This window comes from Schistocerca serialis, chromosome 8 (genome assembly GCF_023864345.2).
Source record: "Schistocerca serialis cubense isolate TAMUIC-IGC-003099 chromosome 8, iqSchSeri2.2, whole genome shotgun sequence".
Lineage (NCBI taxonomy): Eukaryota > Metazoa > Arthropoda > Insecta > Orthoptera > Acrididae > Schistocerca > Schistocerca serialis.
In genome coordinates this window covers 255,442,514-255,459,468 of record NC_064645.1, presented here as the reverse complement: position 1 = coordinate 255,459,468, position 16,955 = coordinate 255,442,514, and the positions used below count along the sequence as shown (strand labels likewise).

At 43.3% G+C, this 16,955-nt stretch overlaps 1 protein-coding gene across 1 annotated transcript in view; it reads right to left on the bottom strand.

The window, feature by feature from the left end:
- LOC126416809 (uncharacterized) overlaps window positions 1-16,955 on the bottom strand; it is a 90,639-nt gene that overhangs the window by 41,839 nt on the left and 31,845 nt on the right. The window contains exon 2 of the mRNA XM_050084690.1: window positions 1,802-3,024. Within this exon, the coding sequence (XP_049940647.1) occupies window positions 1,802-2,968 (1,167 nt within the window). The 5' untranslated portion in view covers window positions 2,969-3,024. The remainder of the gene's footprint in view (window positions 1-1,801; window positions 3,025-16,955) is intronic.

The window sequence follows — 16,955 nt, the reverse complement described above, 5'->3', positions numbered from 1 at the left end:
CTCAACAGATACCCCTCCGTTGTGGTTGCACCTACGGTACGGCTATCTGTATCGCTGAGGCATGCAAGCCTCCCCACCAACGGCAAGGTCTATGGTTCATGGGGGGGGGGGGGGGGAGAATGGTCGAAGTAGAGGGGATATGAAGTGCAGACTGGCAATGGCAATAAAAGTGTTTCTGAAGAAGAGAAAGTATTTGTATGGCGCGTAGCCATGTATGGAAGTGAAACATGGACAATATGTAGTTTAGACAAGAAGAAAATCGAAGCTTTCGAAATGTGGTACTACAGAAGATTGCTGAAGATTAGATGGGTAGATCACGTAACTAATGAGGAAGAACTGAACAGAAATGGGGAGAAGAGGAATTTGTGGCGCAACTTCATTAGAAGAAGGAATCGGTTGGTAGGACACGTTCTGAGGCATCAAGGGAACATAAATTTAATATTGGAGGGAAGTGCGGAGGGTAAAAATCGTGGAAGGAGACCAAGGCATTAATACACTAAACAGATTCAGAAGGATGTAGGTTGCGGTAGTTGGTAGTTACTCGGAGATGAAAAAGCTTGCACAGGATAGAGTAGCATGGAGAACTGCATCAAACCAGTCTCTGGACTGAAGACCACAACAACTACAACTATCACTCGTGTTATAGAGGATTTCTCAAACAGCGAACCCTGTATTCATGAAGCTGGCAGAAAAAAAATACAGGGTGCGAACCGGTAACTTAAACAGAAACAAGACGGTAATTATAACGGTCGCTAAAGGTAGGCAGTAGTTGAGAAATGAGTGAAACAGCACTACTGCCTAGCCCCCCCCCCCCCAACCACATTAACCAATTTGTTGATCGAGAAAGCAGTAAGGATACTAATGAGAGAACTTGGGAAGGTAATTAATGTTCATGGACTTGAAATAAAAATATTGGGATTCGACGATGCCATTTAGATGAGGCCACAGATAATAAAGACATTGGAATATCAGTTGAGGGAATGGACAATGTCTTCAAAAGTGTCTGTCAGATGAATGAAAACAAAAGTGGAACAGTGGCAGTGGCGGGTAACTCAATTAAAGCAGGCGATTTAGAGGGAATTAAATTAGAAAACTATACAGTAAAAGTAGTAGATGTGTTAGCTATCTGGGCAGCAAAATAGCTCACCACGGCCGAAGTAAAGAGGACATAAAACGCAGATTGGAACAGAGCTTTTTTCATTTCCAATATAAAACAATTTGTTTGGAGTATAGCTTCAGGGGAAACGAACGTGGACAAGTAGTAGACAGATGATTGCTGAGGATCAGGTGGATCAGGTGGATCAGGTAACTTATCAAGAGAGATTGAAATGATTTGGAGAGAAAGGTGCCTTGTATCACAACCTGAGTAAAATAAGCTTGTTGCATTTCTGCTTCAGAAAACTGATGTCCAAGTACTGACCTTAAAATCGTATAAAGTATGAAGAGGGCTAGTCTGGAAGGGGCATTGTTGGTCCTGAAGATGGACTGGTTTGACCGAAACAGGTCATGAAAATAAATTGTTTGAGCTATACTTCGCTGCAGTGCCTTGTCTGGTGACGCAAAATTCAAGCGGCAGGAGGGGACCAGGCGACGCAGACATCAAGTGGTACTCTCTTCCTCTCTTTTTTGTGATATTTGTTTTGGGCGGAACTGTCGACAGCGTGAGAACATTGCATATTGTGTACGAGCCTGCAACCCCACTCCAAACCACCGGCATCTGTCAGTCACGAAGTTACTTTAATCGAAGTATAGCCTTCGTTTTGGTTAGAAATATTTTGCAAACACACAGCAAGGTACAAACCTTCCCCGTTTCGGTGAGAAGATACTCGGTCACGCGGCACAGGCCACAGTCGCTCTCCCACAGTAGAACTGTGTACATCCTGGCCCGCATTGGTCGCAGGACGAGGCCCGTAGGTGGGAAGTCCTGTTTGGTCTCTGACAAGTCCTCCAGCACTTCACCGATCCGGAACACCTGGCGCTTCATCACGGACAGCAGCGTCCCCGGAATTTCGCCCGAGCCGTGCTTGTCTTCAACATGCGCGACCAGCTTTTCCCAGCTGGTCGGTTCGTAACTGTAGCTGCGAATGCCCGCCTCCACCATGGGCAGGGCGTCCCTCCATTTGCCGTGGAAGACAATTTTACACATGTTCACGACATCGCATGGGTCCTCGTCTTTCATCATTTCTGCCACTTGCTCGATATTAGTAGTCTTTTCAGGGTAGCGCTTCTTCAGATTGCCATGTGCCGTGAATAGAAGGTCCGCCCTGACAAAGTCATTACCGACGAAAGTTGCGAATGTTGGCATGTGCTCTTGCTCTATGCCTAGGTGAGTTGCGATGTCAACTGGTCGAAACTGGTACGTCTTCAGCTTACCATCTTTCTCGAGATTCCTGAAGGTTAGCACACTCGATACACCCTTCATTGCAAAGAAGTCCGAGTCGTTTGTGAGCACTCCGATGCAGTGTTTAGTGCCCGATACATATTTGGCAATGTCATGCTTACAGTTGCCCTTGGACAGATAGACTCTGCAGCCGAGATCCTTGAATATGACTCTGGCGGCCGGGATGACTGCTTCCGGTAACGTTCTCAGATTGCTGTCAGTTCGCATAATTCCTAAACGCAGACTGCCGAACAGGTTGCTGACAAACATCGTCTTATCTTTCTTTTTGTCCGTCCATGTGTGTATCTCATCTTCTACTGGGACGCCGTGAAAGAAAAACACGAGATGAATGCCGTTGTCACGGAACCGTTGCACAAAATTCGCGCAATAGTCTCGAAATTTCTTGTACTGGCCTCCACGAAGAAAATCTAGCGGCTCGTATATATGCCACATGCATGCAGATCCATCGACGGCGATCACAGGATCTTCTCCGCTTTTCTTCTTAAATTCTTCAGCGATTTTTTGTAGATCCACGACCTTATAGAATTTACCTTTTACGACGAAGCCGAAGAGTCCAGAAATGCCCATTCTTCTCTCGTTATTGGCAAGAGTTTTTCAGCAATATTGGGACGATTTTCTATCTCCTGCAAAGAGAAAATTAATTTGTTAATATTAGTGCAAAGATAAGTCTCGAAATTTTTGTAAATTTTATATGTATTCTATGTGGCCAAACGTCTCCGGATAATCCTTCGAACTAGGGTAAGGCTGGACAGCACAGGCTACACAGGATATCTCAAACTCAGAGGATCGAAACTAGAGATGTTACGGAGAATCCCAAACTGAGTATTTGGACACACGGAAGCCCACTGCTGGAAATAAATATTTAATTTTGTTATCTAGATTAACATCTTACAACACAGAGCAACATCTTAGACTCATAGCAAATGTTCGATGTGTCGAACGTCAGTGTGCGCACTTCGATTCGACAGATGAAACATCTTCACTCTCTCAAGTATCCATGTTTAACTCTTAATAAGGAAAAAAGTACTTAGGACCCTGTCAACCAGTTCCTTTTCAGCAATGACGTATATTAACTACACTGCACTAGCCAAGGAACAGAAACTCCTCTTCCTGTTCAGCAAAGAGAATATCTTTTGTTCAAGTGATCACGAATATTAATATTTGAAATGGGATAGGAAACACTCCTGGTGAATCTTCCTCCTCTAGTTGGAAACAAAACGTTATGGAAATTCATCTCGAATAAATACAACGTAATGTGCATCACTCACACATGGTGGAGGAACATTTGGTTCGTATCTTACAAAGTGACCATATCCTCAAACCATCCGGTGTAATCTCACTTCATAATATTAATAAGTTAACAACGAAAATTGAAACACCGATTTTTGATACTACTGATACAAGGAGACCAATGAATCTTATATACTGGTAATTCGAAAGGTACTTTGCCGTAAAGTGTACAAAAATAATATCGAGTGTACGTAGCTGTTAACACAGGTAAATGGAAGTAGACATACACACATGAGAAAAGTTTTCCTCTGTCTCTCACAAAGTTACCAACTTCTACCCCCCCACCCCACCCGTACTGATCAGGTGCTATGGAGAAGCAACACACGGAAGTAACTGCGTAAGAGGGCGTGAACATAATATTTTCGCAGTCTGAGGAGAAAGCTGATGGCTGAAGAGATCTCGCCGCAACGAAAAACGCCTTTGTTTTAATGATTGTCATTTCAACTCGTGTATCATATCCGCCACACACTCTTCCCTATTTAGTGATAATACAATACCAGCTGCCCTTCCTTGAACTTTTTAGATGTCCTCCGTCAGTCCTACCAGGCAAGATTCCCATACCGCGCAGCAATTCCAGGAGAGAACTGACGAGCTTATTGTAGGTAGTATGTTCACTAGATCTGGTAGCATCTAATTGTTATGCCAATAAACCGCAGTCTTTGTTTTGTCTTCCCCACAACATCTTCTGTGCGACTGTTGCAGTTTAAAGTGTTTGTAATAGTTGTCCCCGGGTATTTACCTGCATCGACAGTCGTTAGATTTCTGTGATTTATCGTGTAACCGAAATTTACTAGATTCATCTTGTTGCCCATGTGGATTACTCGATACTTTTCATTATTTAGAGCCAACTGCCATTTTTCGCACCATACAAATATCACGCCTAAATCATTTTTCAGTTAACCTTCATTTTCTGACGACTTTAATAGAAGGTAAACCGTAGCATCATCTGCAGACAATCTAAAAGGGCTGTGCAGATTGCGACTAAATCACTTATACATATGAACAGCAGAGGATCTATAAAACTGCCTGCAGATGCCACGTATTACTTTAGTTTTACTCGGTGACTTTACGCCAATGCTACGTACTGTACCTTTCAGTCGCACATCTGAGATGGTACTGCATAAGCACGCGGTTCGATTAGAAGGCGCTTGTCAGGAACGACATCAAATACCTTCTGGAAATACAGAAATAATTTGAGATCATCTGTCGATGGCACTCATTATTTCAAGAGGATGGAGTTTGTAGGCGTGTTTCTACATCTGATAGATGATGTCTATTTAAAATCGCGGCAGTCACTAATTGTGCTGTGCAAGAAACGTGTTTTCTGAATCCGTGCCTACTATGTCTCAATAGATCGTCTTCATCGAGGTAATTCGTAACGTTTGATCAACGTATACGTTCCAAAATTCTACTGCAAATCGACGTCACTGATATTGGTCTGTAATTCAACGGATTTCTCCTGTTTCCTGAGTATTGGACTGACCTATGCACCCTTTCAGTTTTTACGTAGGGATCTTTATTCGAGCGAGCGGTTGTATTTGCTAAGTTTGGGGCTGTTATATCAGTATACTCCGAAATGAACCTAGTTGTTGCATAGTATGGACTGGAAGACTTGCCTATATTAGGCGATTTTAGTTGCTTCGCTACACCCAGACATCGACTTCCCAGTTTCTTATGCTAGCAGCTATTCTGAATTCGAATTCTGCAATATTTACTTCGTCTTCATTGGTGAAGGACTTTCGGAAAACGGTGCAGTAACTCCGCTGTATAGGGACTGACATTGCAAGCGTAACCACTGCTATCGCACAGTGAAAATAGTGATCGCGTATTGCCGCTGGTGTACTTCACATACGACCAGAATCTCTTTCGATTTTCTGCAGATTTTCTAGACAGAGCTTGCTTGTTCAAACTATTAGTGTTAAAAGCATTCCTACTAAAGTCCGCGCTAAATTTCCAACTTCTGTAAAATATCACGAGTCTTGCTGATTTTGCTTTCTTTTAAATATGATATGCTTGTCTTTGTTCGTTCTGCAACAGTGTTCTGACCTGTTTTGAGTACCGTAGGAGATCTGTATCAGCGTAGTTACATGCACGCGATTCTTACGAATTTGGTACGTAGGACATTCGCAACTAAGAGCCATGATAATTAATTTAAAGAGATCCGCATCAGTTGTACTAACATTTATGTAAACCACCACCGGATTCGAAATTTAGGGCACTGAACTGACAGGTCATTGGGAAGAGATTTCGGAGCACTTCTAGGACCCTAAGGAAGGCAATATTCGTAGGAACATAGTTGGACCCGGTATTAAACTGAAAATTAAAACACAATCAATGATCTGATTTGATCTACTATAAATGGTTTTTGAAAGCCTGCGACTGTAGCTACAATAGGTTTGTTTATAAATAAATAAATCTTCTGCTACCAGTCACGATTTTTCTTTATTTTACTATTCGCACGACGCGTTTCGCGAAATAATTCCCATTTTCAAGTGCGCTTTTTTGGTGTGTATGAAGCCATTTCTTTTGATGTTGTCAGTGTGTGTGAGTCTGCTTCATTTTAGCGATTTTTAGTTGGGTATCAATTCTTTTTGTGAGGTTAGTGGCTAAAATTTAGAACAATTTGTACATAGTTTTCTAATGGTCCATTTGTGTAGAGTCTCACACACACCTAACAACACACAGAACTTGTTGTACACTTTACACATCGAAAATATCTATATAAACAAAACAGTTACAAAGATCTTCTTACAGATAGTTCACAGAGGTAACATTATAGGTCTTCCACAGATTATGATATGTTTTTGTACAGAGGTTATTTATCTTAACAATTTGGCTCATGAATTACTTATATTGATTTTACAATTGTGCTTATTTCTATGTTTTACTATTTTTATTTAAGTATATTATCGAAACATCTGACGAAATTCACTGATTCGCTTTCCAGTTTTTCATTTAATATTTTATCTTCATATTTTCTGTAATGTAAATATATCTCCAGTTCAAGAAAATCCATTGTATGTCCTTTATTTAGTCGGTGGATTTGCTTCGATGGGTAGGGGTCTTCTAATTGGCCAACTCATTACAGACTTTGATTTGTGTCTTCTCAGTGACAGTTCCCCTATCCACTTCAGTGCTGCCCATGGCACCGATACTGTTATCAATCTCAGGACCACCTGTCTGCTCTTGTGGCTTCCCTACGTTGGTCATCCCATGATCTTTGTGACAGTAACCACTTACCGGTGATTCTATTGTTCCCCTGCCCGCACGTTGGGCATTCAGCAGGGCCCCTTGATGCTTGTATACATCTGCTGTACACTTTGACACCGCTCTCTCGAATTGCAGTCATGCAGGGTGTCTCTGCCACAATTTTTCATGCTGCTGGCACTGCTATCCCCCTATCCACTTGTCTCATGTCGTCGACCGGTATCGTGGTGTACAAAGAATGCAGCAATCTCTGTCCAGGACCGCCGATGGGCGCTGCAGCGATTTAAACGAGCAGGCCATTGTGACCGAGCGGTTCTAGGCGCTTCAGCCCGGAACCGCAAGACCGCTACGGTCGCAGGTTCGAATCCTGTCCTTAGGTTAGTTACGTTTAAGTAGTTCTAAGTGTAGGGGACTGATGACCTCAGATGTTAAGTTTCATAGTGCTTAGACCCATTTGATTTAACCGACACCTTTCACAGACCACCCTCCTCGCTTTTAAGCATAGTATAGGGGAATGTACCCGTGGTCTAGGGGCAGCGTCTTTGATTCATAATTAAAAAGTCTTCGGTCCCGGGTTCGATCACCGCCACTGCCTAAATTTTGATAAATAATCAGCATTGGCGGCCGAACACTTCCGGCATAATAAATCAGATTCATTCTGCTAACGGTCTTGTCAAAGAGGGCGGAGGAGCGGATAGAGGTTCAGGGCACTCTCTTGTCCTAGGGGTGGGAAAATGCCCCTAAAGGCGGAAGAATCAGCAATCATCAACGACATGAGGATGCAGAAGGCAATGGAAACCACTGCATTGAAGACACGTAACGTGTATCCACAGGACATGTGGCCTGTATTTGAAGAAGTGTCATGATGATCTCTCCATTGGCAAAAGATTCCGGAATAGTCCCCCATTCGGATCTCCGGGAGGGGACTGTCAAGGGGGAGGTTACCATGAGAAAAAGATTGAATAATCAACGAAAGGATAACGTTCTACGAGTCGGGGCGTGGAATGTCAGAAGCTTGAACGTGGTAGGGAAACTAGAAAATCTGAAAAGGGAAATGCAAAGGCTCAATCTAGATATAGTAGGGGTCAGTGAAGTGAAGTGGAAGGAAGACAAGGATTTCTGGTCAGATGAGAATCGGGTAATATCAACAGCAGCAGAAAATGGTATAACAGGTGTAGGATTCGTTATGAATAGGAAGGTAGGGCAGAGGGTGTGTTACTGTGAACAGTTCAGTGACCGGGTTGTTCTAAACACAATCGACAGCAGACCAACACCGACAACGATAGTTCAGGTATACATGCCGACGTCGCAAGCTGAAGATGAACAGATAGAGAAAGTGTATGGGGATATTGAAAGGGTAATGCAGTATGTAAAGGGGGAAAAAAATCTAATAGTCATGGGCGACTGGAATGCAGTTGTAGGGGAAGGAGTAGAAGAAAAGGTTACAGGAGAATATGGGCTTGGGACAAGGAATGAAAGAGGAGAAAGACTAATTGAGTTCTGTAACAAGTTTCAGCTAGTAATAGCGAATACCCTGTTCAAGAATCACAAGAGGAGGAGGTATACTTGGAAAAGGCCGGGAGATACGGGAAGATTTCAATTAGATTACATCATAGTCAGACAGAGATTCCGAAATCAGATACTGGATTGTAAGGCGTACCCAGGAGCAGATATAGACTCAGATCACAATATAGTAGTGATGAAGAGTAGGCTGAAGTTCAAGACATTAGTCAGGAAGAATCAATACGCAAAGAAGTGGGATACGGAAGTACTAAAGACTGACGAGATACGTTTGAAGTTCTATAACGCTATAGATACAGCAATAAGGAATGGCGCAGTAGGCAGTACAGTTGAAGAGGAATGGACATCTCTAAAAAGGGCCATCACAGAAGTTGGGAAGGAAAATATAGGTACAAAGAAGGTAGCTGCGAAGAAACCATTGGTAAAAGAAGAAATACTTCAGTTGATTGATGAAAGGAGGAAACACAAACATGTTCCGGGAAAATCAGGAATACAGAAATACAAGTCGATGAGGAATGAAATAAATAGGAAGTGCAGGGAAGCTAAGACGAAATGGATGCAGGAAAAATGTGAAGACATCGAAAAAGATATGATTGTCGGAAGGACAGACTCAGCATACAGGAAAGTCAAAACAACCTTTGGTGACATTAAAAGCAACGGTGGTAACATTAAGAGTGCAACGGGAATGCAGAGGAGAGAGCAGATAGGTGGAAAGAATACATTGAAAGCCTCTATGAGGGTGAAGATTTGTCTGATGTGATAGAAGAAGAAACAGGAGTCGATTTAGAAGAGATAAGGGATCCAGTGTTAGAATCGGAATTTAAAAGAGCTTTGGAGGACTTACGGTCAAATAAGGCAGAAGGGATAGATAACATTCCATCAGAATTTCTAAAATTATTGGGGAAGTGGCAACAAAACGACTATTCACGTTGGTGTGTGGAATATGTGAGTCTGGCGATTTACCATCCGACTTTCGGAAAAGCATCATCCACACAAATCCAAAGACGGCAAGAGCTGACAAGTGCGAGAATTATCGCACAATCAGCTTAACAGCTAATGCATCGAAGCTGCTTACAAGAATAATATACAGAAGAATGGAAAAGAAAATCGAGAATGCGCTAGGTGACGATCAGTTTGGCTTTAGGAAAAGTAAAGGGAAGAGAGAGGCAATTCTGACGTTACGGCTAATAATGGAAGCAAGGCTAAAGAAAAATCAAGACACTTTCGTAGGATTTGTCGACCTGGAAAAAGCGTTCGACAATATAAAATGGTGCAAGCTGTTCGAGATTCTGAAAAAAGTAGGGGTAAGCTATAGGGAGAGACGGGTCATATACAATATGTACAACAACCAAGAGGGAATAATACGAGTGGACGATCAAGAACGAAGTGCTCGTATTAAGAAGGGTGTAAGACAAGGCTGTAACCTTTCGCCCCTACTCTTCAATCTGTACATCGAGGAAGCAATGATGGAAATAAAAGAAAGGTTCAGGAGTGGAATTAAAATACAAGCTGACAGGATATCAATGATACTATTCGCTGATGACATTGCTATCCTGAATGAAAGTGAAGAAGAATTAAATGATCTGCTGAACGGAATGAACAGTCTAATGAGTACACAGTATAGTTTGAGAGTAAATCGGAGAAAGACGAAGGTAATGAAAAGTAGTAACATCAGGATTGATGGTGACGAAGTCAGTGAAGGTAAGGAATTCTGCTACCTAGGCAGTAAAATAACCAATGACGGACGGAGCAAGGAGGACATCAAAAGCAGACTCGCTATGGCAAAAAAGGCATTTCTGGCCAAGAGAAGTCTACTAATATCAAATACCGGCCTTAATTTGAGGAAGAAATTTCTGAGGATGTACGTCTGGAGTACAGCATTGTATGGTAGTGAAACATGGACTGTGGGAAAACCGGAACAGAAGAGAATCGAAGCATTTGAGATGTGGTGCTATAGACGAATATTGAAAATTAGGTGGACTGATAAGATAAGGAATGAGGAAGTTCTATGCAGAATCGGAGAGGAAAGGAATATGTGGAAAACACTGATAAGGAGAACGGACAGGATGTTACGACATCTGCTAAGACATGAGGGAATGACTTCCATGGTACTAGAGGGAGCTGTAGAGGGCAAAAACTGTAGAGGAAGAAAGAGATTGGAATACGTCAAGCAAATAATTGAGGACGTAGGTTGCAAGTGCTACTCTGAGATGAAGAGGTTAGCACATAAAAGGAATTCGTGGCGAGCCGCATCAAACCAGTCAGTAGACTAATAATCCAAAAAGAAAAAAAAAAAGGAATGCTGGGGTGCGCTGTGTTTCCTCCCTGGGGATGTATGGCCCTTCGTCGCGGGTTTGGTCCAAGCTACGTAGCCTTCTGGGCCGCCAGCGACAATCAACTGTCCAGAGTACTCTGTGCACTGAAGCACTGGTCCTTGCAGAACACCTCGTTACACACTTTGTTACATAATCGGTGTCCTTTTCCTATCCTGCTGCCTTTCTCTGATAAAAACGCAGAGTTGAACAGACCCCCCTCTATTTCAACCCCCACCACGCTGAACGCTATAATGAACACATCACTGAATGGGCGTTCTTGCAGTCCCTTTTTTCTTCACACGGCACAGCACCAGGCCTAGATTTCATCCACAACCAGATGATCCAACACTTGGACTTTAGCCAGTGGCAACATTTTCGTCTCCAACCGCATTTCGCCCACGCGTGCCTTCCCATCACAATAGCGGGCAGTGTATTAATCCCCGCCGTTCCGTATAACCCTCCTGAACCCACCGATTCCATGTTGGATCTCGACCAACGCGAGCATCAATGTCGCGATACGATAAACCACAATCGCGATAGGCCACAATCCGACCTTTATCAAAGTCGGAAACGTGATGGTACGCATTTCTCCTCCTTACAAGAGGAATCACAACAACGTTTCACCAGGCAACGCCTGTCAACTGCTGTTTGTGTATGAGAAATCGGTTGGAAACTTTGTAGGTGTCGCCACCGGCGCCAGCCTTGTATGAATGCTCTGATAAAGCTAATAATTTGCGTATGACAGCATCTTCTTCCTGTTGGTCAAATTTCACGTCTGTAGCACGTCATCTTCATGGTGTAGCAATATTAATGACCAGTAGTGCAGATGATCTGAAAATGGCAATTAAAATTTGTCGAAGGTAGTCGTCTAATTTCTGCGATCTAGGCAAATAAACCTTCTCTAAAAAGAAGACGATATTTTTAGTACTTCTATGAACCTGAAAGAGTAAATAATAGCAGTGTAATTTGGTTATTGTATAGCGATAAAAATTGACGAAAGCTAAAATAGTTTCTTTTTTTGGTATGTACAATTTAAAACCAATTTTTTGGAACGAAAATACCAGCAGTGTCTTAGTGGGGCCGCAGCTTTCATTAGGAGCGCCGCACTGCAGGAAATTTTCCGTATGGCAGCGCCGGAAGGAGGTTACGCCTGCAGCTGTTTTCAAGGCTAGTGCGATAATCCAGACTGCTCACGCCAGCGGCGTCAGCGGGGCCTGGAGAAGAGATAGCGATGGAAGCCGACACACTCGCACTTGGCGCTGCACTCGCCGAGAATCCCAGTCTGTCTACTATAGTTCCTATTGATGTTGTTGTTGCTGTGGTCTTCAGTCCTGACACTGGTTTGATGCAGCTCTCCATGCTACTCTATCCTGTGCAAGCTTCTTCATCTCCCAGTACCTTCTGAATTTGCTTAGTGTATTCGTCTCTTGGTCTCCCTTTACGATTTTTACCCTCCACGCTGCCCTCCAATACTAAACTGGTGATTCCTTGATGCCTCAGAACATGTCCTGCCAACCGATCCCTTCTTCTAGTCAAGTTGTGCCAAAAACTTCTCCCCAATCCTATTCAATACTTCCTCATTAGTTATGTGATCTACCCATCTAATCTTCAGCATTCTTCTGTAGCACCACATTCCGAAAGCTTCTATTCTCTTCTTGTCTAAACTATTTATCGTCTATGTTTCACTTCCATACATGGCTACACTCCATACAAATACTTTCAGAACTGCATCACCCGGCTTAATTCGACTGCATTCCATTATCCTTGTTTTGCTTTTGTTGATGTTCATCTTATATCCTCCTTTCAAGACACTATCCATTCCGTTCAACTGCTCTTCCAAGTCCTTTGCTGTCTGACAGAATTACAATGTCATCGGCGAACCTTAAAGTTTTTATTTTTTCTCCATGGATTTTAATACCTACTCCGAACTTTTCTTTTGTTTCCTTCACTGCTTGCTCAATATAGAGATTCAATAACATCGGGGAAAGGCTACAACCCTGTCTCACTCCCTTCCCAACAACTGCTTCCCTTTCATGTCCCTCGACTCTTATAACTGCCATCTGGTTTCTGTACAAATTGTAAATAGCCTTTCGCTCCCTGTATTTTACCCCTGCCACCTTTAGAATTTGAAAGAGAGTATTCCAGTCAACATTGTCAAAAGATTTCTCTAAGTCTACAAATACTAGAAACGTAGGTTTGCCTTTCCTTAATCTAGCTTCTAAGATAAGTCGTAGGGTCAGTATTGCCTCACGTGTTCCAACATTTCTGCAGAATCCAAACTGATCTTCCCCGAGGTCGGCTTCTACCAGTTTTTCCATTCGTCTGTAAAGAATTCGCGTTAGTATTTTGCAGCTGTTAATTTTAAATTGATAGTTCGGTAATTTTCACATCTGTCAACACCTGCTTTCTTTGGGATTGGAATTATTATATTCCTCTTGAAGTCTGAGGGTATTTCGCCTGTCTCATACATCTTGCTCACCAGATGGTTGAGTTTTGTCAGGACTGGCTCTCCCAAGGCTGTCAGTAGTTCTAATGGAATGTTGTCTGCTCCCGGAGCTTTGTTTCGACTCAGGTCTTTCAGTGCTCTGTCTAACTCTTCACGGAGTATCATATCTCCCATTTCATCTTCATCTACATCCTCTTCCATTTCCATAATATTGTCCTTAAGTACATCGCCCCTATATAGACCCTCTATATACTCCTTCCACCTTTCTGCTTTCCCTTCTTTGCTTAGAACTGGGTTCCCATCTGAGCTCTTGATATTCATACAAGTGGTTCTCTTTCCTCCAAAGGTCTCTTTGATAAACTAATAAAATCTCAGAATTACCACACACGTCGACCAGTCATTACACGCAACCTGATTAAAATTATCCGGAATTCACCACCGACATGTACATCTACATGGATACTTTGCAAATCACATTTAAGTGCCTACAAGAGGGTTCATCGAACCACCTCCACATTTCTCTATTATTCCCATCTCATATAGCGTACGGAAAGGACGAACACCTATATCTTTCCGTACGAGCTCTGTTTCCCCTATTTTATAATGGTGATCGTTTCTCTCTGTGTAGGTCGTCATCAACAAAATATTTTCGCATTCGGAGGAGAAAGCTAGTGTTTGGAATTTCGTGAGAAGATTTCGCCGCACCGAAAACGCCTTTGTTTTAATGATGTCCACCCATAATCCTGTATCGCTTTAGCGACACTCTATCCCCTCTTTCGCGGTAATACAAAACGTGCTGCCCTTCTTTGAAATTTTCAGTGTACTCCGTCAATCCTGTCTGGCAAGGATCCCACTCCGCGCCACAGTATTCTCAAAGAGCACGGACAGGCCTAGTGTAGGCAGTCTCTTTAGTAGATCTATTACTTTTCTAAGCGTCCTGCCAATAAAACGTAGTCAATGGTTAGCCTTCCCCACAATATTTACAATGTGTTCTTTCCAACTTAAGTTGTTAGTATTTGTAATTCACCGAGCGAGGTGGCGCAGTGGTTAGCACACTGGACTCGCATTGGGGAGGACGATGGTTCAATCCTGCATCCGGCCAACCTGATGTAGGTTTTCCGTGATTTCCCTAAATCGCTCCAGGCAAATTCCGGGATGGTTCCTCAGAAAGGGCACGGCCGACTTCCTTCCCCGTCCTTCCCTCATCCGACGAGACCGATGACCTCGCAGTTTGGTCTCTTCCCACAAACAACACAACCCCAACTTTTAATTCCTAGGTATTGGTTCAAATGGCTCTCAGCACTATGGGGCTTAAGATCTGAGGTCATCAGTCCCCTAGAACTTAGAACTACTTAAACCTAACTAACGTAAGGGCATCACACACATCCATGCCGAAGGCAGGATTCGAATCTGCGACCGTAGCAGTGGCGCGGTTCCGGACTGAAGCGTCTAGAACCGCTCGGTCACCAATGTCAGCTACTAGATATTTAGTTGAATATAAGGCCTTTCGATTTGACTGATTTATCGTGTTACTGAAGTTTAACGGATTACTTTTAGCACTCATGTTGATAACTTCACACTTTCCTTTATTTAAGGTCAACGGCTAATTTTCACATCATGCAGATTTCTTTTCTAAATCGTTTCGCAATTTATTTTGATCTTCTGACGACTTTATTAGTCGATAAACGACAGCGTCATCTGCAAACAGCCTTAGATGCCTGCCCATATTACCGACCGTTGCGGCCGAGCGGTTCTAGGCGCTTCAGTCTGGAAGCGCGCGACCGCTACGGTCGCAGGTTCGAATCCTGCCTCCGGCATGGATGTGTGTGATTTCCTTAGGTTAGTTAGGTTTAAGTAGTTCTAAGTTCTAGGGGACTGATGACCACAGATGTTAAATCCCATAGTGCTCAGAGCCATTTGAACCATTTTCAGCCTGCCCATATTGTTTCCCAAATCGTTTATATAGATAAGGAACAGCGAAGGGCCTATAACACTACCTTGGGGAACGCCAGAAATCACTTCTGTTTTATTCGATGACTTTCCGCCAGTTACTACGAACTGTGATCCCTCTGACAGGAAATCACGAAAAATGTACAAATGGGTGTGAAATCTTATGGGATTTAACTGCGAAGGTCATCAGTCCCTAAGCTTACACACTACTGAACCTAAATTATCCTAAGGACAAACGCACACAACCATGCCCGAGGGAGGACTCGAACCTCCGCCGGGACCAGCCGCACAGACCATGACTGCAGTACCCAAGACCGCTCGGCTAATCCCGCGCGGCAATCACGAGTCCAGTCACATAACTGAGATGATATCGCATAAGCACGCAATTCCACCTACAAACCGTTTGTGTGGTACAGTGTCAAAAGCCTTGAGGTAATCCAGAAATACGGAATCAGTCTGAAATCCCGTGTCAGTAGCATTCGACACTTCAAGCGAGTAAAGAACTAGTTGTATTTCACAAGAACGATGTTTTCTAAATCCATGTTGATTGTGTATCAATAGACCGTTTTCTTCGAGGTAATTCATAATGTTCGATCACCAAGTGTCACGAGTGTCGATATCGCCAGTAGAAAGAAGGCGGGGAGAATTGTCAGAAGTGAAGTAGCAGGATATGTCAGAAAAAAAAGACTGAGCACTATGGGACTCAACATCTGAGGTCATCAGTCCCCTAGAACTTAGAACTACTTAAACCTAACCAACCTAAGGACATCACACACATCCATGCCCGAGGCAGGATTTGAACCTGCGACCGTAGCAGTCGCGCGGTTCCAGACTGAAGCGCCTAGAGCCGCTCGGCCACTTCGGCCGACGATACGTCAGACAGAAGACGTCAATAACTTCGAAAGTGAACTAGTCATTGTACGTCCCCTGAGTAACAAATCCACCAGGGACATTTCAACTCTTCTATAAATACACAATTTTACTGTCTGTGATGTGAGTGAAGTAAAAACGCGAAGGAACAGCCACAACTAAACGGAGACCAGGCACACCTCATTTACTGACGGAGAGGCACCGTCGAGCATCGCTGAGAGTGGTTGTAAAAAATCGCATGAAATCAGCAAACGAAATTACCCTTTAAGTTTCGAAGTTCTACCAGTAGTCCAGACAGCACCATGCCTCTGCGTAGGCAGTTCAAAAGAAGCTGAGTAACTCCTCATAAGCCACACTGTTGAGTAGAAAATGTCTACCGACGACTGAGGTGGTGTAAAGACCTACGCCACTGGACAGTTGATAACTGGAAACGAGTAATTTGGAATAATGAATCGCACTGTACCCTGTGGTAGTCGACTGCAAGGGTTTAGGTTTAGCAAATGTTGGCAGAAGCTTAATAGCCTCCAACTGAAAGCGAACAATGAAGTACAGCGGAGGTGGTGTTTCGGTGTGCGGTGTTTTACGTGATTAGCGTATGATCCCCTTATTGCTCTTAAGAATACACTAAATGCGAAATTATATGATCAGATTTTACACCACTGTGTGTTAGATGCAGAAGGGGTACAATTCGGAGACTGAGATTGAGTCGGGATGCCAATGCGCCCTGCCATAAAAAATGGTTCAAATGGCTCTGAGCACTATGGGACTTAACATCGGAGGTCATCAGTTCCCTAGAACTTAGATCTACTTAAACCTAACTAACCTAAGGACATCACACACATCCATACCCGAGGCAGGATTCGAACCTACGACCGTAGCGGTCGCGCGGTTCCTAACTGTAGCGCCTAGAACCGCTCGGCCACTCCGGCCGGCATCGCAGCCTCAAAGATCACTA